Raw genomic sequence first — 22,070 nt, 5'->3', positions numbered from 1 at the left:
GCTCCTTCCCCCTAACTTATCTCCATCCGTCAGACTCTCAGAGCTACTGTAGGTTTTGTGAGGGGGAATTGGAACAGGAGCTGTGACCTACAAGCCAGTTTCCCCAGGTGGATAGACTCCCCGGCAAGCCGCAAGCCGCAGAGAGGCCTCCTCACTCCAGCAACGTGGCCGGCCCAGGGCCTCGCAGCCTGGGGGGCGGGGGCGGGGGCGGGGGCCGGGCCGGGGTTCTTGGGCTCCGGAGCGGGAGGGACAGCCTGAGCCTCTGCAGGGTGGGCACAGGAGGCCCCCTTCCCCCCCCCGCCCGCGGTGGGCGAGTGGCCCGAGGCGGGGATGCCCGGGCAGCTGGAGGCGGCTGGCAAGGTGGCCGCGCCCTGGGGTGGCTGGGGCTGCGCTGTTCCTAGGAGACGGGAGCAGCGGCCGGCGGGGGAGGGGAGCCAGTGGGCTGCTGCTCTAGAAGCTGAAAGGGCTGCAGGGAGCTCTGGGTAAGACGTTTGCTGCTGCTGCTGCTGCTGTTGCTGCTGCTGCTGCTGCTGCTGCGGTGGAAGCTGCTGGGAGTCAGTCAGAGGCGGGAGGACCGAGAGGGAGGAGGCTGCGTTCGCAGCCAGCCATGCTGAATCACTGTTGCTGAGCGCATCTCCCGCGGCTGGCCCCCAGCGCAGAGGGCGCACCCGGCTGGGCCTCGCCTCATGGAGGGTGAGAGGTATGTATGTTATGAAGTGTGTGTGTGTGTGTGTGTGTGTGTGTGAGAGAGAGAGAGAGAGAGAGAGAGCACGAGCGGGAGCCAGTGGTGCAGCTCCTCGCTTCTGTATGTGTACTGGCCAGGCAGGGTGGGAGACCTGGCCACTGATGGGTCCCAGGGGGCCGGGGCAGGGCAGGAAGCCCCTTCGCAGAGACCTGGGGCAGGACTGGGCTTACTGGGCAGCGGTGCCCCCGCAACAGGGGACTTCCTGGCTGGTGCTCGGGTGCAGCTTTAGCAGGGGATGAGCCGGGATTGCCTTCCCAGGCCGTCTCAAGGAGGCGTTTCCCTTTCTTGGCTACTTTCTGGGGGGTGGTTTTTCTTTGGTGTGGGGGGGTCTCTGATGTCACATCAGGGCTGGCCTGGCATGGAGTGCTTACATGTTCACACCAGCGTGCTCAAATCTGAAGTGTACCATGCTCATGTCTATCCTAAAAGGATGTGTGTGTGTGTGTGTGTGTGCGTGCACGCCCGTGCGCCCATGTACACAGTTCAAATAAGAAGGGGAGAAACCCATTCAGGTGACACTTGCTCTGAACTGACTTTTATTTTCATTGAAAAGTTTATGGATGATACTGGAATGTATGTGCTTTAGAGGAACTCCTGCTCCTTCCATCAGGGATTCCTGTGAAATAGGAATGAACAGAAGGGAATTCAAGTACTTTGTTGAGCTGGATCTAACTAGCAAGAGTTTATTTTCCAGCAGGCACATGCATAGACATTTTAAACTGTTATCTAAAGGTCTGATTCTTTTATTTGGGAGGTGCTCTGTGCAGTGTGGGGGCGGGTCATTCCTCTGTGCTGAAACGTCGTCTCCTCCTGTCGTGTCAGCCTCTTCATTCTGTAGGTCTGCAGTGGTAGAGAACAAGGCTTGCCATTTTCCTTGAGGGGAGGCAAAGGCCCCGGGGGCCTCAGTCATGGAGGGGTCAGGTGTGGCACCACAAACAGGAGGGCTGCTGCTTTGAGTTACTAGTTTGATGCAGATGATAACAGGCTGGTGAAATGATAACAGGTTCAGCTAGCTCAGCACTGGAGATTACCTCAATAAACACTTTCCTCTGCACATACAGCCCTGACTCCTGCATCCCACAGGGCTGGGTGATGCCATTAACCATCTCTTGACCCTGTTAGGGTTGGCATGGTTGTTGGACGGCTTCCGTCTGATGAGGCCCCAGAGACTGCGTTTCTTGATGTGATTCCCACAGGAAGAGTCTGGGACTTTTAGTCTGAGCATGCTGCTGATGTACTTCTCTCTCAGTGCTTTTTGCAACAGGAGCTTAGAGGTTGGACTCCATGTGGCGTGCTGGGCAGCAGAGCATCTGGAGGCCTATTTCCTTGGCTGGTAGCAGAGATGGGTAGTGTCCTCACCTTCCATCAGTCTGATAGCTAGCAGAAGGGCAGGGGTGATGTGAATGGCGGTTTAGAGATCAGGCCCGATTTGCTTGACTGGTGGCCTATCGGGGCTGAAAGGTCCTTGTGAGATGGGCAGTGGATCAAAGTACTGCCTCCTGAGCATTTGGGGGCATCTACTGTGTTCCTGTTCTATTTTCAGAAATATAATGAGCTTTTGCCCTCTAGGAGATATCTTGTTCTTTGACACTCTGGGGCCTCCCTGCTGGGATGGCTCGTGTCCTGGGCTTTATGACCCCTGGATTTTGTTTTTCCCCTACTGGAGTCAGAGTAGGCAAGAAATCCAAACTGAGCAGTGTTTACCACATCACCCATTACCTTTTGTTCCCACTTCAAGTCCAGCTTACCATGTCAGGCATTCAGGCCTTCAGAAATCTGGCCCAGTCTGCGTTCCCTTTGCTCACCCAAAATCCCCACCCCGAGCGATGTTTTGGTCTCTTCTATGACCACACATCCTGTATACAACTCTATCCAGTTCCAGATCCTTTGCTCCTGGAGTTCCTTTTACCTGGAATGCCTTTCCCTTCTTCTTTTCCAAAACTTATACATCTAATAAGGCTGTTTTAAAACCCTACTCTGTGTTGAAAACTTCAGCTTTTCTAGTTCAAATTTCTAGTTCTTCTGAATTCTAGTCTCTCCAGTTTGTATCTGTAGTTAGGGTTAGGAGATACTGAATAATAAGCGTCCTCACCAGATGTTCTTCTGCTTTAGTTTCATATATCTTACAAGTCCCCAGACTCAGAGATAGGTCCTCAAGGCAAAAGACGGTGCCTATGCCTCTGAATGCTCCTCACGCATTGCTGTGTGGCTGCGTGCATAGTAGGTGCTGCATAATTATTTGACGATTAGTTGATAACTTTTGTGGAAAGCTCTGATAATGAAGAAGAAAGTTGGTGAGAGAAGAGATTGAAACCTTTGGCCAATAGGTTCATCTTTGGCTATCAGCCTTATTATCTCAGCACGGGTCGTTGACCAGGTGGAATGCTTTGTAGGCGGAGAACAGAGGAAGCGGCCTTGTTTTATAAGTTCCCTGGGAAACCCAGGGCTAGAGAAGCGGAGTGACTGGCCTAGGATCACATGTCAAAACCTCCAGCGGCTGGAGGAATCCTGAATCTGTGCTTGTTCCACACTTAACCTGCTGAAGTTTAATTGGGGCTGTTTTTAACCATTAAAATTTTTCAGCCAAGAGATTTTTAATGAACAGTTTTCTTTCTTTGCCATGAAGGTATGAAAATAACTTCTCCCTTAAAAGGCTGTTAATTGAAAGCATGGGATTTAGAGTAACACAGACCTTATAGTGAATCTGCTTCATAAACTGTGTGACCTTGAGTGTGTCACACTTTTTCATACATAATTTTTCTTTTTAGTTTAAAGGGAGTAATAACAGGATCTATACTACACAGAGTTATTTATTGTCAAGATCAAATGAGTTGTTGTCAAGATCCTAAAACATAGGAAGAAGGATCTAGTAAAGGATCTTTTTGTGGTACAGACTCAGTATTAGGTAAATGGTACTTGTTACCTTTGGTGTTCATCTATTGCCCTCTTATACTGCCCGACTCATGCTGGGGTTCTACCTGAGGCTTATTTTAAGGACTTTCTGTATTTATCATCTGAAGCAGACTATGTGGGATTTTTCCCACGAGAAAATTAGGGAGAGCTTATCAGGTCCATTTTCTTGCTTCTATCCAAACCATGCATTTCCTCATAGTGAGATACAGAATGGGACTTGGCATTCCTTCTGCTAGGTTTCCCCAACACCTACCTTAATCCTCCTTTTCATAGATATCCTGAGGCATCTGGATGCCTTAATGGTTTGGAATCATGAACTGGATACACTTATCCAGCCAAAATCTCAGGAAGAACCTATGATTTTGCACTTGCCTTTGCTGTATCCCCGAAGCTGTCCAGCTCTCTAAAGAACTTGCTGATGCTAAGATTCCCCATCTCCCTTTGTGAAGAATCAGTGTTTCTTCATCAGAGGAAGATGATTCTTCCTTCTGGTTTGTGAAGGAGCAGAGTTTCTGGGTCTCAGCTACTATACTGACAAATTGTGTATATGGGCCTCTGTGTTTGTAGAGCAGATAGACATTGAAAATGGCAGTTACTCTCACCATTTGGATTTTATTTCAGTTCTGGAACTCAGCTTTGTGGGCTGAGCACCTTATTTATACTCCAGAGATGGGTGGTGGTGATAGTTGCACATGAATCTACTTAATGCCGCTGAACTATACACTTAAAAGTGGTTAAAATGGAAAATGTCATATTATGTATATTGCCAAAATTAAATTTTTTTTTCAGGGGTGCCTGACTGGCTCAGTTGATAGAGCATGCAACTCTTGATCTTGGGGTTATGAGTTTGAGCCCCATGTTTGGTGTAGAAATTACTTAAAAATCTCAAAAATTTTTTTTCTAGGCACAGTGTCTATATCTGCAAAATTTGCAGAGAACAACTTTGGGAAGAAGCATCATAAAAAGGGGAAGTTAGTTGGTCATTTTTCTTAAAATTATGGTTTTCTTCTTTGGAAGCAATGGGATGCACCTCCTTGAGAGAGGTACCATGCATCCAGCACTGTGACATGAAGTGGTGGGAGCAGTTCTCAGGAGAGTGGCTCATCTTTACAAGGAGAATTTGTTCTGGACCTCAGGGAATTTCAGAGCCAGAAGAACTTTTTTCATCCTTGACCCATGAGCAGAAAGATCATATTTCTTGAGAAGACATGACTTAGCTGATATTCTCAAAATGCTGAGTTTTGCATTACCAGATAAAATGTCAACAAGACCCAGGGAAGAGCAGGTATTGAGCATCCTTGCCTTTTCTCTCTTCCCATGGCATATCCTTGAGTCCTCTCCCACCCTTAGTAGTCATAGATAGAAACTTTTGTAGATATTTTTGGGCATCATTGATGCCTGAAGCAGATGTGCATTTCAACTATGATAACTGAAACCAAATTTTCCATTTTGTAAATATTTGTTGGCGAAGTAAGGTTTTTAACTGCCAAATGCAAAGTCAGTGAAGCCTCTTGATTTCCCAATACCCAGATTTGGGTGTTGAGGATTTTGCTTGCTAGGTTTTAGATGGTTCAGCTAGAGGCAGGCAAGAACATTTTGGAGTAAGTGTTCTAAAGCTAGGGCTTTATTTGATGAAATTTGCCATTGTAGAAGTGACCTAATTCTTTTCAGTTGCTGGGTGAACCCTAAAACTAGGTTAGACTGAAAAAGAGCATTAATAAACTATAATAAAAAATAACTTGAACATGCTTTATTCTTGGACATTTTCCTGTTCAATTAATTCAGTTCTTAAGCTAGAAATCTGTAACTTTTTATCATTTATGAGGATGTTCAAGTCTCTCAATACAACTCTCCTGGACTTTTCTTTTTAACTGATAAAAGTCCATCACAGCCTCTATCAAAACCACACACACAGAAGAGTTCAGCTGTCCTGTTCAACCCAAATAGAAGCTTGGCTCCTAAAATGCCACATGACAAGGGGTGTTTTTCTCTTTTAGTCTTCCTCTCTCCTTTTCTCATTCTGTCTTTCTGCATGCAAGTGTTTCTCTTGGGTTTTACATTTTTACACAGCCCGTTTAAGAGACCCCACCCCCAGTCCCACCTTACCCCCACCCAGCCACTGCCACCCCAGCCCTGGGTTTTGAAGGAAATTGCCTAGGAATTGGGCTCCTATAGTAATGTGATTAGCAACATACCTGTCCTGGAGTTTGTTCAGCAAGGAGCACATAGTAGGAATGGCAGCAGCTGCCCTCCAGCTTTGACAAATCATGAAAGATGGATGTGGACACTGCTTAGTTCAGTATAATTAATAGTATCAACTCTAATAATACACACTGCAGTTTCCCTGCAGTCAGTGGAGTGGAGTAGTGCTATGCCACGGGTCCTGTAGGGTTCAGTCCTTTCTGTTTGGCCTGACTGGGCTGTACAGTAAAGAACCTCCGAGAGTGGGACCTTATGCATTGAGCTCCCTTGGCCAGACAGCCTGTGCACATTGTCCCAAGTCACTGACTATTGCTAGTAAGGGCCTAGGCCCTGGCATCAGGTAGACCTGAGTTTGAATGTCAGTTCCCTACCTAGTAGTTATACGAGACTTCCAGGCAAGTTTTATCTCAGTGCTTCAGGAAATAAATAGGGCTATTCTGGAGATGCAGTGAGATCGTGAAGGCAAAGTGCTTTAACATATTATTAGCTTTTGGTGAATGCTGTTAATAACTGTTAGCCAGGAGCTATAGCTTACTGATGCACATCTTGTGTGTGCCTGTGTGGGCTGTCACAGGGGCTTAGCCTGATGCTATGAATATTGGCAGCACCACTGAAAGAGTATGAAGAATTAGGGGGCCTTGTAGCGGCCTGTGTGTAGGTGGTGGAGGTGGTGTTTCTTGATGGCTCTAGTCCTGAATCCTGCTGCCTGGATATCTCCAAGGGACAGGCCCTTTATTAACCCAGAGGTAGAGATTTAAATTTGGTCATTTTGGCCTTGAACTTTAGGATTGGGATACATACTAGATCCATAGTTGGTCCAGAGCCCTGTAGGTATAGAAACCCTGTTTTGTCATTGTCCTACTGCTGCCCAGACTTGGAGAAGCAGAGTCATGCTGATGAGCTCTTCATGAGAACCAAAAGTACAACAGTCAGAATGGCGCCTTATTAATTTGCAGTGAAGACTACTACTGTCAAGATGCTCCTGAGGGCCCGCTACCCATTTTTTTTTTGCTTCCTTCCTGGACCAGATTGATCAAAGGCTGCATAGTGAGCTAGGGACTGATGTATGATATTCAAATATTTACAGGCTTCGAGCTTTCCAACAAGGATCCCACCTGAAGCTGAACCGGGTCAGACCATGATGCTTAAATCATTTCTTTCCTAGACAGTGTGCAATGAGCTGGACAAGGGGCTTTCTCTGGTTCTTGTTTTTCAGTTTCCCTTTCTAAACAGCGCTTTTTTTGTTGGGGGATTTTAGGGTGTTTGACATAATCTTAACTCTGACTCAGAGCTGTTCTGCCTTCTTTAGGTGACATTGTCTCTTTATTCTCTCTCATCTGTGGCTTGCACATAATGTGCTTGGGCTCTTTATGTGTGGCTCAGCATCAACCTATGCTCTCTGACCTTGATTTGCATTTCTTGAAGACTTTCAGAGGAGATGCAGTGCCTAACAGCAGCATTTCTGGGTCTCCACTTTCTTGTCATCCATGTTCCCTCCTACCCTAGGCCCTCTGGAGCTCCTCATTTGGCAGATCCCCCAAACTCCCTGCATAGTCAGCCAGCTCAGAGCCTTTTCCATCTCAGCCTTGCTGACAGGCTTTCTATAGAAGTGTCTTGTCTTTTCTATTCCTTGCATGAATTTTCCTGAGCAATGGGAAGAGCCTGAGAATTGACAGAGTAAGTAACTACCCTTCATGCTTTCCTCCCTCCTCTCTAGTTGATGATGCCTTTCTCTCTCCCTGTGTCCTCTTTATTTCCTATCACCAGTACAGGGGATTAGACTAGCTAAGAAAGAACCTCGCCTCTCTATTATGGGGGTCCAAAGAAGGGAAGTTGAGAAGGACAAAGCCATAATTATTTTGATGAGAAGAAATGAGGAAAGATGGAATAGTTGGTAGTTATACCTTACTTACTTACCTATCCAGTTATTTACTCAGTGATTATTTATTGAGCACCGCCATGTGCTAGAGCTCAGAATACAGAGGGAAATAAGACACTATCCTTGTTCTCTTGGAGCTCAAAGTCTAGAGTTGGCACTGGTGTGCTAGGGCCAGCACTCATCCATTTGCAAGAGCTGCTTGTTAAATTGTCACGAGTTTTGTGAGTCATTCTATGAAGCCTAACCTTTATTAAAAATAAGTTACATAACTTAATCATAAGTTATAAACAAGTATAATGAATACCTCAAACTCATCACTTCTAGTTATTTTACTGTGGTCTATGCCTTTTAGATTATGTCTCTTGTGTCTGTATAGTGGAAATACTGTATAGTAGTATAATGGTGTGCTGTTATACATCTTTTTCCAGCTCAACATGTTCAGTAACATCATGTTTGTAGCTCAAAATCTGCCACAGTGGGAGTATTTACACCATGGAAATTGGCAAATGTTACAAATCAGGGCTCTCTTCCTTGAAACCAACTGTTAAACATGCACCATGTGGGGGAGGCAGAAAAGAGGTAATTACAATATTATATGGAGGAAAGCAAAGAACAGAAGGGAAATTAATCTAGTGGGTAGTGGAGGATGATAGGGAAGACTTCCAGCAAGAGACTTGAAGAGCTAGTAAGAATGATAAGAATGAATAGGGTAGGGCAAAGGAGCCTGGTATATTTAGGCAGGTGCAAGTATTTTAGTACTACAGTAGCAAGAAGTCTTCAGGACAATGATAGAATTCTGAAGGGCCAGGCTAGGTCCCTGAGATTTATTCTGAATGCAGTGAGAAACCCAGTAAGGGGTTTCACATAGTAGAACATCCCTTGCACACACTGACATTCTGTAAAGGCCTCTCTGGAGTTAGGGAGGGTGTTATCTTAGTAAGGCAGGCAAGGGATCATGATGGCCTGGGCTGATGTTGTGGTTGCAGTGACTGTGAGATGGATTAAAGGAGTGCTTGGTGCTATATGTGAGGGGTTTGAGGGAGGGGGAAAGAGGATATTAAGGATGACATCCGAGTTTCTGCCTCTTGGATAGGTGAGTGGGTGGTTGGTTTTGCCTCTGAGATAGTACAGAAAGAAGAAGAGGTTTGAGGAATAGTAGGGAGGGTGGAGAGCCTCAGTTTTAGATAGTTTTAGTATAAGTTACTGTGCAAAATATGAGGGAGTCAAGACAGACTTTGGGTATGTGGATCTGGGTTGTAGAGAACAAGGGAGGGCAGGAGAAAAGATGGTGAGAGGTGGTATGCTGAGAAGGCCTATTATTTAGAACTTAGATTTTTTTAAAAAGAATTATTTATTTATTCATGAGAGACACAGAGAGATTGAGAGAGAGGCAGAGACATAGGCAGAGGGAGAAGCGGGCTTCTCGCAGGGAGCCTGACGTGGGACTTGATCCAGGATCTCGGGATCACGCCCTGAGCTGGAGGCAGATGCTCAACTGCTGAGCCACCCAGGTGTCCCGATATTTTTATTTATAACTTCTGTATTTAAAAAAAATAACTTCTGTATTTAATATTTTATGTGTATTGATTTATAGTTTAGCTCTGAAAACTGACCCCACTTTTGCTTTTTAAAATCATTAGCCTTGGAGCCATTGGATGGGGCAGACTATTCCACTGTTCCACTCTGCTCTACTATTTATCACTTGTAAGGACAAGCAAAGGGTTTTCAGGTCAGAGTTCACTGATGGCAAATATGTTATGAGGGCCTGTTATGGGCATGGTGCCATGTGGGGCAAGCTAAGCCATGTAGAGTCCCTGGATTCGTGGTCCTTGTCCACCAGGTATAAGAGGAGTGGGTTTTTAGATAGGTGCCATGAAAACATAATCAAATACAGGACAGTATTCTGTATGCAGGATTAGTTATAGGACAGAAATACTTGAGGCATTTAGGGAAGACAGAGATCACTTAGGACCAAAGTATTCAGAAGACTTCACAGAAGAGACAAAGCTTAGCTAGTTCTGGAAGAGCAGGCATTTAGACTATCATAGAAGAAAAGGGAGAAGGAGTCTGTCTATAGTGGATGATTCGTCTGATCAGTAGAAAATGGGTACTCAGTAAATATTTGAGTAGAAGATAGGGCTAGGATTTAGGTATAGTCCAGGTCAAGGAAGACCTTGAAGACCTTGAATACTAAGCAAGGTATCATGACCTTTATCCTGTAGGCTGCTGCTGTTTCAGTATTTTAGCTATGTAGTCCTTTGAAAAGAAGGAAGCAGCAGGCTCTGAGTGAGCTTCTAGCTTACATTCTTCATGGGCCCCTGAAGAGACCTGTGGGCAGTGAGAATCTGAAAGATGTGATCTGAATGACTTTTTAGTGATTGATTTTGTGCACAAAGCACTTGCAGGGAGGGCATCTAAAATGGGGGACAGCCACTGTCGTAGGACAGAGGGGAGAGGCACTGTCATAGGCTTGACCAAGGGAAAAGAGAATTGGATAGCCTAGGAAGGAAGGGCCAGCTGTGTTCATCCTTCTTTTTAACATTTTTTAAAAGATTTATTTATTTATTTATTTATTTATTTATTTATTTATTTATTTATGAGAGAGAGAAAGAGAGTGTGTGTGTGTGAGAGAGAGAGAGCACGAGTGAGGAGGGGGCAAGAAGGAGAAAGAGAATCTCAAGCAGACTCCTGCTGAGCACAGAACCTGACGTGGGGCTCGATCCCATGATCCTGAAATCATGACCTGAGCTGAAATCAAGAGTTGAATGTTTAACTGACTGAGCCACCCAGGTGCCCCTGTGTTCATCCTTCTTAAAGCTATGAGTCTTGGCTATTTCATATATATGACTTATTGGATGACATCAGTGAGAATGTGAATTAGGTCTGGGCCAACATGTAATACTTTGTTTCTGTGGGATATTGAAGGGGTTGTTGGCATTTTTACCTGCTAGGCTAAAGGAATTACTCACTTCCTGTGTTCACTATGGCACCATTGGTGGTTCATGTAAATATGTTTAATAACATGACAGTGTGTAAAATTAATTAATAAGCCAGATTTGTTGTGGTCCGACAAAGTTGACTAGTCTAATTCTGCTGCAGCTTAAATGGTAAATGGCTTTGATGGCCATTTCTGTATATTTCTATAAGACAGAACAAGGATACTGCCTGGCCCATGCTTTCTCACCACATCTGTTGTTGCTGACACATTTGACTCTTAGATATGGCTCAGCTTGAAAGTCACTGAAACTCTGGACATCTCAGCATAGATGAATGCTCCTTTGTTAAACAGTCAGAGGTTCAGATCTGGTGGGAGGGGCATATATAAATTAATATTACCTATGGAGAGAATTGGGTGGTCTGTATGCTTCTTGCCAGATGGTGAAACATCGAAGGCTGACTCACTTCAGTTGGACTGGGTGGGAGTTCTTGAAGCCTGGTATGGTGTTTTTATTTTTTTTTTCCTTTAAGTGTTCTTAATGAGTAGATCTATATACATATGTACGAAATTAAGAGGATCACACCACATTTATGCATTACATACACAAATATTTGGAGGATTCATGGAGGAGGGTGGTTGAAGTGAATTAAAGATCAACTCTTCTCCAATCTGTAGGTAAGACTGTATTTAAGTCATAGCAGAGGAAATTTTTAAAGAAGTTTTTAAGAAGACTTCCGAAGAAATTAAGTCACTGTCCTATCTCCAAAAGATGTTTTATGTATACATGAGATCTAGCATAGTGACCGGACATTTTTCCTTATTCTTTCTTGGTATTGATGAAGAATAATATGCAACAGCTTCAAAATAATAATCTTTCTCAAGCCAGACATCTGCAGACCCGGTCAAGGATCAGTTACATCTTTGTATCCCCTAGTGTTGGTTCCAGCTCTATTCCATATTTTTCAAAAGCAGAAAAGCAGTCTGAAAATAGACATTTCTGAAGACCTTGTATGATTTTAGTAGGGACTGAAACTTAGGAACGGATCCAAGTTGGAGCCAATCTTTACTCCTGGAGAAATCAGCCAGTTTGTGCTTTAGAATAAGGGAATTTGCTAATAAAGGCTTTTTAGTGGAAAACATTTAGTGGCCAAATCTGCCTAGAGAAATGTGTGTATTGTGGGTATGTGTAATTTTGGCTAGGTCTGGCCAGAGTGAAAGACCTTATGGACCTTGAACAGACAAGAGAAGAGGAATATGCCTCTATGTGATCTGTGTTTCATAGGTGGGAGGGAAATCTGCATCTGCTGTGTCTAGGATCATGAACTGAGCACACCGGGGCCTTCAGAGAGTGGGAGTGGGCTATCTGTGGAGACTAACTAAGATCTGGTAGGGATGGAGGGAGAAAGATTTAGGGGAGGGAATGGTGGCATCTAGCAATTTGGTCTGAGCACATGATCCTAGACTGAGGCACGTGTGTGTGTGCGCATGCACGTGCGCATATATATGGACATGCTGGAGGGTGTAGACTGTGGTGAATAGCTTGGGCTGATTCAAGTCAGACACCTGAGCTCAGTTCCCATCTCTGCAACTTACAATCTGAGTGATCTTGTCCAAGATTCCTAACTTCTCTGAGCAGTTAGCCCCTCTCTCTCCTCTCTTTCCTGCTCCCTGGAAGGTCAATGAGTTGCCAAGAAGCTTGTACCTTCCAGAACCCAGGAATCCAGAGTCTACTCCAGACTTCCTTTGTTATCACAGAGGTGCAGAGTAGGAGAAGGAAGAGACCTTAGGATCTTTATGATGTCCAGCCTTGCCCCCGGATCGAGTGTGGAAAAGGCTCTGGATATAGCGGGGAGACCAAATGTCCTTCCCCTAATCAGCCCAATAGTTGGGCTGGCTTTGATATGAATTGCTTTTTGTTGAACTTTATCCTTTGAATAGGCAATCTGTGTTCGAGACCTTTTGGTAAACACAATAATGTATTAGGGCTACATCATTATTATTATTGTATTAGGGCTACAAAGAGGAGCAAGCCTTCCCGTTCACTGGTCGTACTGGAAGATTGTTGTCAGTGCTTTCAAAATAGTCCTATTTGGTCTACTTCTATTCCATATATGTGAAATAGAACTAATAATGTCTGTCCTTTTAAGAGCTCTGATCTTACTAGGTCCCTGTCAAAAGCCTTCAGTGGTTTTCTGATCAATACCAAAGTATATTTTTCCCCCCTTGGCTTTTAAGTCTCTTTACAATTTGAAGACAGCACTTAATAATGAATATTTGTACAGTCTTTTTATAGTTTCTAGATTTGTCCCGGGAATGCAAGTATGGTTTCATTTTAGAAAATATATTAGTATCATTTACCACATGAAAAGATTAAAGGGAAAAATCCATATGATCAGCTCATTAGATTCACAAAAATGTTTGATAAATTCAGTATAATTTTATGATTAAAACCCAATAAAATACAAGGGAATTTTCTTTATTTGATTAAGGTCATCTGTAAAAATCCTACAACAAACATGCGCAATGTGGAAACATTAGAAACATCTTTAAAATCAGGAAGATAACAAGAATATTAGCAACTTTCTGTTCAACATGTGAGGCTATCCTAGCAGTGCAAAATTTCTTTCAAAAAAAAAAAATTAGAGGCCTAAGAATTGGAAAGAAGGGAAAAAACCCTCTGGCAGTATGTGCAGGTTAATATGATTGTTTACATAGAACACCTTATTGACTCTTCAGACAAATAAATAGGAACATTTGATAAGGTGGCAAATAGTGGCAAAATAGTAATTTGCAAAAATCAGTTGCATTTTATAAAAAAGCTGTCTCATTCAGAGACATTCATACAATTCAAAAAATATACCATTGCTATTGTAAAACAACAGTCTTAAAGTACTTAGCAAATTTAATCAAATATGTATAAAGTTATATAGAAAAATATAAAGTTTTAACATTAAAGAAGATTATATAAATGGAGAGAGATATTCCATGTTCATGGATTGGAAGACATAATATCAGAAAGATGTGAGTTCTATCCTAATAGATCTATAGATTCAATGCAGTTTCCATCAAGATCCCATGAGTCTTTCATAGAACTTAAAAAACTGATACTAAAATTTGCATGAAAGAGTAAAGAAACTGGAATAGTGAAGACACATTTGAAGCATAATAATAGGATTGAGGATTTGCTCTGTCAGGTATCAAGCCTCATAATGAAGTGACAGAAATAATGTGGAATTGGCATAGAGACATATAAACTGACCAATGGAATAGCTTAGAGAGTCTGAATGGAAATGGATCCCTATATTTGGAACTTTGACATATGACCTATGGTGGCGTGACAGGTAAGTGGGAAAAACAAGTGTTCAGTAAGTGGAACGTATGGGAAAACATTAGATCTGTATTTCACATCATGACATAAAAATCAGCATCAGATATGGGCCATTAACCAAAAACAAAAATGATAAACTTTTGGGGATTCCTGGGTGGCTCAGTGGTTTAGCGCCTGCTTTTGGCCCAGAGCGTAATCCTGGAGACCTGGGATTGAGTCCCACGTCTGGCTCTCTGCATGGAGCCTGCTTCTCCCTCTGCCTGTGTCTCTGCCTCTCTCTCTCTCTCTGCCTCTTTCATGAATAAATAAATAAAATCTTAAAAAAAAAGAAATTAGGTAAAATGAATGTTTAAAAAATGATAAACTTTTAGTAGAACATAGAAATTATCTTTCTGGCCTTGGTGTAGGGAAAGACACTTTTTTTTTTTTTTAAATCTTAGGTAGTGAATATACAGTGCAATATTGGTTTTAGGAGTAGAATTCGATGATTCATCAGTTACATATAATACCCAGTATTCATCACAAGTGCCCTCCTAATACCCATCCCTCATCCAGCCCATCCCTCACCTAGCCCATTCCCCCTAGTTTGTTCTCTATCATTAAGAGTCTCTTGTGGGGATCCCTGGGTGGCGCAGCGGTTTGGCGCCTGCCTTTGGCCCAGGGCGGGATCCTGGAGACCCGGGATCGAGTCCCACGTCGGGCTCCCGGTGCATGGAGCCCGCTTCTCCCTCTGCCTGTGTCTCTGCCTCTCTCTCTCTCTCTGTGTGACTATCATAAATAAGTAAAAATTAAAAAAAAAAAAAACAAACAAACAAAAAAAAAGAGTCTCTTGTGGCTTGTTTGCCTCTCTCCTGTTTTTCTCTTCCCCCTTCCCATATGTTCATCTGTTTTGAAAGACACTGATTTTAAAATAAATAATGCTTGTGGGATTTCTCATATGAAACTTTGCACCTTTGCTAGGTGTTCCTTCACCTTGATCACCTGTTTTTGAGATTTTCTTTGCCTCCCTAAGCATACTACTCTAATCCTATGCTTTTGTGCATCTCTCGATATTTATCTTCCTGTGCTCAGGTAACTTCCTTGCCCCCAGAATTCAGATAGTCCCACAGTTCAGATGACCATGGCTTGTATTTGCATATTGAACTGAAGGTGGGACAGGAAGCCAAAGGAGGTGTCTATCATGGTCAGATGAACTGTAGGTCTTGCATGCTGGTTGTATTTGAATGTTCTAATAGTCACAAATTTCATTGTAAGATCTGTAGAGATTATCAGGTCTCTGGAACATTCTCTTAACCACAGAAGCCCCTTTCTTAAACCAGTTTGCAGGTCTAGGTGGTAGCATGTAGGGAGGCACACCATGCAAAGGTCAAGCAAACTATCTTTAAACTAGAATTTGAATGAATTGTGAGTCCCCAAGTCTACACAAGTGGAGAAGTTTCGGTTTTCCTCTTAGAACAGGTCCTGGACTTGATCTTGGAGCTGAATAATTTAATCAATTTGGGGGGAAAAAGTCCTTTTGTGGTTCATTCCTTTGCTAATTTTTTTCCATCCCCCATAAAGCTGAAACCCATTGCTCAGGAGTAGTTGGACATCTAGTTGGCATCCATAGGAATCTGAGTGTTTTGTCTTCAGTACCAAGGACTTTGAGGTTATGAATGACTCTTGCTAGTCTCCACCTGCTCACTTAGTCCACACAGACAGGCCTTCTTTTTCATAACAGTGACAGTTCCTTGTCTTTGGATGGGATTATGCTTTCCCAGAAGCTTTCACTCCTGTGCGTTGTTCTCCCTACCACAGCCAGTGTGATCTTTCTCAAGCACAAATGTGTTCACTTCTCTCTCCTTTAGATGGCTTTTCATTGTCTAGAAGCTGCTTGGAAGTCCAAGCTCCTTGGCTTTGTTACTATGACCCTTACTGGACTGCTCTGTCTTCTAGCCTTTAGTGTTGAAGCTCTCCTAGTTTTATTGAACTCCTTTGACTCTTTCCCTTTAGGTTTCTGTGTATCTACTCTTTGCCCTGCCAGGGTGCTCTCCATATTCCTTCTTAACTTGTCTTATTTTTACTCTTCCTTGAGATTTCTGCTCTCCCTCAGCTTCTGGGAAGTTTCCCCTTATCCTGCCAGCACTGGAGTCACTGCCCATCCTCTGCGCTTCTGTGCCTCCTGTCCAATCATAATAATGAAGATATGATGTTTAGGTGTTTGCTTGGCTTCCTCCTACACTGGGCTCAAATCTCAGCTTTGTGAGAGCAGCTGTCTCTTACCTTGTTTGTTGTGTTTCCCCAAAATACAGTGCCTGGCACATGGTAGGCTCCATTGAATGTTGAGTGGATAAGTTTCCCTGTGAAGTGAGTGGGAAGCACTTAATCTCCTCCCATGCTCCCACCCCTTCAGAGGTGGGCAGAGCATAAGGACTTCTCATAAAGTCTGACTAAGGACCTGGCTTCCACCAGCTTCCACCAGAGGAATGTTCTTTGCATTGGAAGATCCTGCAGAAATGGCTGACCCAATGCATTTCTTTCCCTGCTGAGTCTGTGATGAAGAAAACAAGCTGACAAAGATGCTTCTGGTGGGTGGGCAATTGCATTGAGTTGTGGCAGCTGGGCAAATGGGTTTACCAACATGTGATCCTCTCTTTACCCTCCCACTCCCTTCCTGTTCACAGCATCAAGCTGAGCTCCCAGCCCCCGGTTCAGGCCGGGGATGATGAAAAGAACCAGAGGACGATCACTGTCAACTCTGCCCACATGGGGAAGGCGTTCAAGGTTATGAATGAACTGCGGAGGTACTTTTCCTATTTTGCTTGTGCCCTTTTGGGAAGAACTTGGTGAGTGAGCGTCATCAGGCACTGAGAGCAGAACACCACCAGCTTAGTGAATTCTCACTTTCCCCCACCTACTCACAGTCACTTGGCTTCTCCCTTTAAACTCCATCAAGACAGAATGGCTTTCAGAAAGCTTTCTCTTTCCTTTGTATTGATTCAACACCTTTCATTTGACTCCTTAATCACAGGGGAATAATTTTTTTTTAAAGTTAGAGCAGTTTTGTTCATAAATTTGGTTTCCAACCAAACCAGCTGCTTGAAGACCAATAGTAGAATAATGACAATGCTGATACATAGTTGCAGATTAAAGATTGTGGGTGATACACGTTTTCTTTTGGCCACCTCCTCTCATTCCTTGATCTGAATTTAGCTTTTTACAACAGCTAAATAAATGGAAGATTACCTAGTGTTTTCAAGCAATTTAACTCTGTAAAGAAAGAAATGAAATGCAAATGTGCTCATCCTCTGCGAGCTAATGGTGAGGGGTGTGCAGGCTATTTATAAGGCCAATAGGTACCTCTGGTGAGTTTGTTGCAAGGCAGATTCAGGACACTGAACATGTTTTTTGTGCGAAGGCTGCACGCCCAATCTCTTCCTTACCAGGGAACTCAAAATCTTCCTTTGCCCACGGCATTATTTATAGCATACTTCACCCTATTGTGAGCTATACTTGTTAATCTCCTCTTTTCTCTGCCATTTATGAGCTCCCTGAAGACGGACAGCTTCTGAATCATTTTGATCCATAGTACGCAGTACTTCATAGGAGCCTCAAGGCATTTACCAAAGACGCCTAGAGGCCCTGACTAGGCTCTGGGATGGGTATGAGTGAAAAAGTATTAACAGTTCAATGAAAATGATCTTCCTATAGTATAGAATAGGTGTTATGAAAGAGAAATGCATCAGGTGCCTGTCAGGTGATAGATATACAATAGTTACTTATTTCCGAAGGGGTACTATGAAAGCAAGTATAACATACCACAACTTTGGAGAACACTTTCTAAAGGGGATGGTGCTTGAGCTAAATTTTGAAGGATAAGTAAGAGTTAAGGAAATAACAAGTGGTGGGATTAGGGGGAAGTCTTTCAAGCAGAAAAAAATGGGATAAGTAAAAGGACATAGAACTGAAGATGTGTTTGTTGAGTAGTGGGGCTAAACTACTTTTAAACAAAAATTTATGTGGTTCTGTATTTGTTTCCTCCCTTCCCCTTTTTGCGGGACCCAGTCTTTGCCATTAAAAACCAAGTTAAATTAAATTTGTCTTACGCACTACTGCTCAGTTTTTATTAGGCCTCCTGCCAGATTTCCTGGAGGCTCTACCCACTGTCATCTTAGGCAGTGGGCAGTGCTGATGTTCATGCCTATGGGTACAATTCTCTTGTCCCTGAAGAATTTGTGTTGTGTTCTATAGATACCAGTGACATTCCTCATTTAGTTCCCATCTATATGGCTTTTGTCTGATTTAAGATTCTAGGTCGCTGAATAAACAACCTATATTTACATTTCAAGGAATTAGAAAAAGAAGAACAAACTAAGCCAAAAGTTATCAGAAGGAAGGAAATATTAAAGATTTTATTTATTTATTCATGAGGGACAGAGAGAGAGACAGGCAGAGACACAGGCAGAGGGAGAAGCAGGCTCCCTGCAGGGAGCCTGATGTGGGACTCCATCCCGGGACTGCAGGATCACATGCTGAGCCAAAGGCAGATGCTCAACCACTGAGCCACCCAGGTGTCTCAGAAGGAAGGAAATATTAAAGATTAGAACGGGGATGAATGAAATGAGACTAGAAAGACAATAGAAGAAAAAAGAACGAAAGCAAGAATTGGTTGTTTTGAAAAGATAAATGTAACTTTAGCTAGACCAAGGAGAGAAGACTCAATATTTATAAATGAAAGTGGAGACATTACAACGGATACTGTGGAAATACAAATGATCCTAAGGAGCCACTATGAACAATTGTATGCCAACGAGTTGGATAACCTAGAAGAAATGGATAATATCCTTGAAATGTACAACCTACCAAGACTGAGTCATTAATAGGGAGTCTGAACCAATCAGTAATGATTAAGGAGATTGAATCACTAATCAAAAATCTCTCAATAAAGAAAAAGCCTGTGGCCAGATGGTTTCACTGGTGAATTCTACCAAACATTCAAAAAAGAATTAATGCCAGTCCTTCCTAATTCTTCCAAAAAACTATAGAGGAGGGAACACTCTCAAACTCGTGTTAACAAGGCCAGCATTACTCTGATACCAAAGCCAGATGAGGACACTACAAGACAAGAAAACTATAGGCCAGCGTTCCTGATGGATATTGATGTAAAAATTCTCAACAAAATACTAGGAAACTGAATTCAACAGTATGTTAAAAAGATCATATACAATGGCCAAGTAGGATCTATCTCTGTGGTACAAAGATGGTTCAACATATGCAGGTCAATAAATGTGATACACCACATTAATAGAATGAAGGATAAAAATCTCATGATCCTCTCAATAGATGCAGAAGTTGTTTGGCAAAATTCAATACCCTTTTATGATGAAAACTCCTAACAAATTGAATCTAGAAGGAACATACCTTAACAGAATAAAGGCCACATTTGAAAAATCTACAGTTGCTATCATACTCAGTGGTAAAAGATTGAAAGTTTTTCTTCTGAGGTCAGGACAAGACAAGGGTGCTCACTCTCACCATTCCTATTGAATAAAGGACTAGTTAGTCAAGAAAAAGAAATAAAATATATTCATATCGGAAAGAAAGAAGGCTGTTTGCAGATAATGTAATCCTATTTATAGAAAACCCTAAAGATGCCACCAATAAACTCTTAGAACTGGTAAACATTTGGTAAGCAGGATACAAGATCAATATATAAAAAAATCACTTGCATTTCTATTCAGTAACCATGAGCTATCTGAAAAAGAAAACAATTCCATTTATAATAGCATAAAAAACAATAACATATTTAGGAATTTAACCAAGGAGGTGAGAGATCTGTACACTGAAAACTATTATGCATTGTTGAAAGAGATTGAAGAATACAGAAATAAATGGACAATATCCCAGTTTTATGAATTAGAATTGATATTGTTAAAATGTACATAATACCCAAACTCTATGGATTGAATGCAATCTCTATCAGAATTCCAATGCCATTTTTTTTTGCAGAAATGGGGAAAAATTCTAAAATTGTATGGAACAGAAAACCCTGTATAGCCAAAGCAATCTTGCAAAAGCAGAGCAAAGTTGGAGATACCACATTTTCTGATTTCAAATGATATCACAAAGTGTAGCAGTCAAAACAGGATGGTATAAACACAGACCATGAAACAGAATTGAGAGCCTGGAAATAAACCCACACATGTATGTCAACAAATATTTGACAAAGAAGCTAAGAACACTTCATGGACAAAGATAGTCTCTTCAGTAAATGGTGTTAGGAAAGCTGGACAGGCACATGGAAAATAATATAATTGGACTTGTATCTTACCCCACCAAAAAAGTTAACTTGAAGTGGATTAGAGACTTAAATGTAAGATCTAAAACCATACTGCTCTTAGAAGAAAACAGGAAAATCCCATTTTACACATGAAAATGCATTTAAAAAAATCACAGAATCCCACAGAATTCTAATATTTTCCCAGTGCATTAGGCATCCCTTAGCCCAGTTAATTTGACACATAAAACTAATTAACCATTACAGTCTTGTTTTTCCTTTTTTCTTTTTTTCAAATGGAGCACAATCTGTATATGTTTTGCCAATCTTTCGTGCAGGTTTAGGCATAAATTTCCCTTTTATTTTTTTTTTAATTTAAAAAATTCCCGTTTTTCTTTTCTTTTCTTTTCTTTTCTTTTCTTTTCTTTTCTTTTCTTTTCTTTTCTTTTCTTTCTTTTCTTTTCTTTTTTCTTTTCTTGTCTTTTTTTTTTTTTGGAAAAGAAGTACGTTATAGAACATTTATAAAATACGGATGAGCAAAAAGTCATCTATAATCTGAATACCCACTGGTTACTGTTGTTAACACTTGGGAGAATATTTTTCCTTAAAACCTATGTTTCATCAGATTTTTTTCTCTTAACATTATATTGGACAAGTTTTTTCCCTTAATTTTTTTTAATTTTAAGTAAATTCTATGCCACATGTGGGGTTCCAACTCATGACCTTGTGATCAAGAGTTGTGTGATCTCTTGATGGAGCCAGCAAGGTACCCCAATATTGAAAATTGGGGTACAAAATATTGTTTCTATATTTTTGGTTAATTTTTGAACCACAGTTCCTTGTTGCTAGATGTCGAGGTCCTCCAGTCCCTCCTGTAAATAGTACCTGCAATGGTTATGTTGGGAGCAATATAGCATAGTGGTCATAAGCATAGACCCTGGAGGCAGACAGCCTGGTTTCAAATCTTGGCCCAGTAGTGTGTGACCCTGTACAAGTTAATTAATGTCCCTGACTTCACTTTTGTCAACCATAAAGTGAGGCTAATAATAGTTGCAGGGTTGCTGGCTTGTTAAGAGGATTAGTTAGTAAAGTGCTTAGAACAGTGATATATATTACTATTGTTAAATACAGGTGCACGTTCACAATTTTTTCTATAGAATTAATTCCTGTGAAGTAGAATTGCTGATTCCAACAGCATGTAGCATAGTAATAACCATACTATTCCTTAGATGTTGTCATGAAGCCCTGGCATGAAGTGAATGTTCCATAACTGTGTAGCTATTAGTATTGATGATGATGAAATGCTAAGTGCTGTGCTCAGTTGCAAGAATATGACAGTAAGTTAGGGAGTCAAAATTTTGTTCTCAATGAAACTTGCATTCTAGTGGTGTTTAAAGATTTTATCAGAGTCTAAGGTTTTTTGTGGCTTTAAATTATTTTAATTTCTAAGGTATTAAAGGTATGGCTGATTTTTAAAAGTAGAGTGGAATGGTTGGATGAGAGAGAGAAAGGGAGCCTGAAAAGACACTTTATTAATCTGGGTGAGTTTAATGTCACCTAGAGGGAGGTATACTTTATTTGGATGAAGGCCTGGCAAAGCATCTTGCCATCCAGGGACTATACTAATGAAATGTTACATGATATTCTAGGGAACTGGGGTTATTTCTTGCACTGTTTTCACATCTTCCACCCTCAATTTTAAGCTATTTTAGTTCACGCACACATGTTCTATGCAATTTATGAATCACACAATTCACGAGTTTCCTATTCTTTTTACTTCCATGGTAGAGAATGGGCTGTTGGCATGGT

The 22,070-nt window shown here is 41.9% G+C and overlaps 1 protein-coding gene across 4 annotated transcripts in view; it reads left to right on the top strand.

The window, feature by feature from the left end:
- Positions 1-269: 269 nt before the first annotated feature.
- Positions 270-22,070, top strand: part of KLHL3 (kelch like family member 3) — a 113,315-nt gene continuing 91,514 nt past the window's right edge. For 2 of the 4 annotated variants that reach the window (XM_077911801.1, XM_077911799.1), the window contains exons 1-2: positions 270-700; positions 16,669-16,788. In XM_077911801.1, the coding sequence (XP_077767927.1) occupies positions 687-700; positions 16,669-16,788 (134 nt within the window). In that variant the 5' untranslated portion in view covers positions 270-686. The remainder of the gene's footprint in view (positions 701-16,668; positions 16,789-22,070) is intronic. The other 2 variants (XM_077911798.1, XM_077911800.1) reach the window with 2 other exon arrangements.

Source organism: Canis aureus, chromosome 10 (assembly GCF_053574225.1).
Source record: "Canis aureus isolate CA01 chromosome 10, VMU_Caureus_v.1.0, whole genome shotgun sequence".
Taxonomy (NCBI): Eukaryota; Metazoa; Chordata; class Mammalia; order Carnivora; family Canidae; genus Canis; species Canis aureus.
Note: the sequence above shows the minus strand (reverse complement) of the source record. Positions and strands in the feature narration are given on the sequence as shown.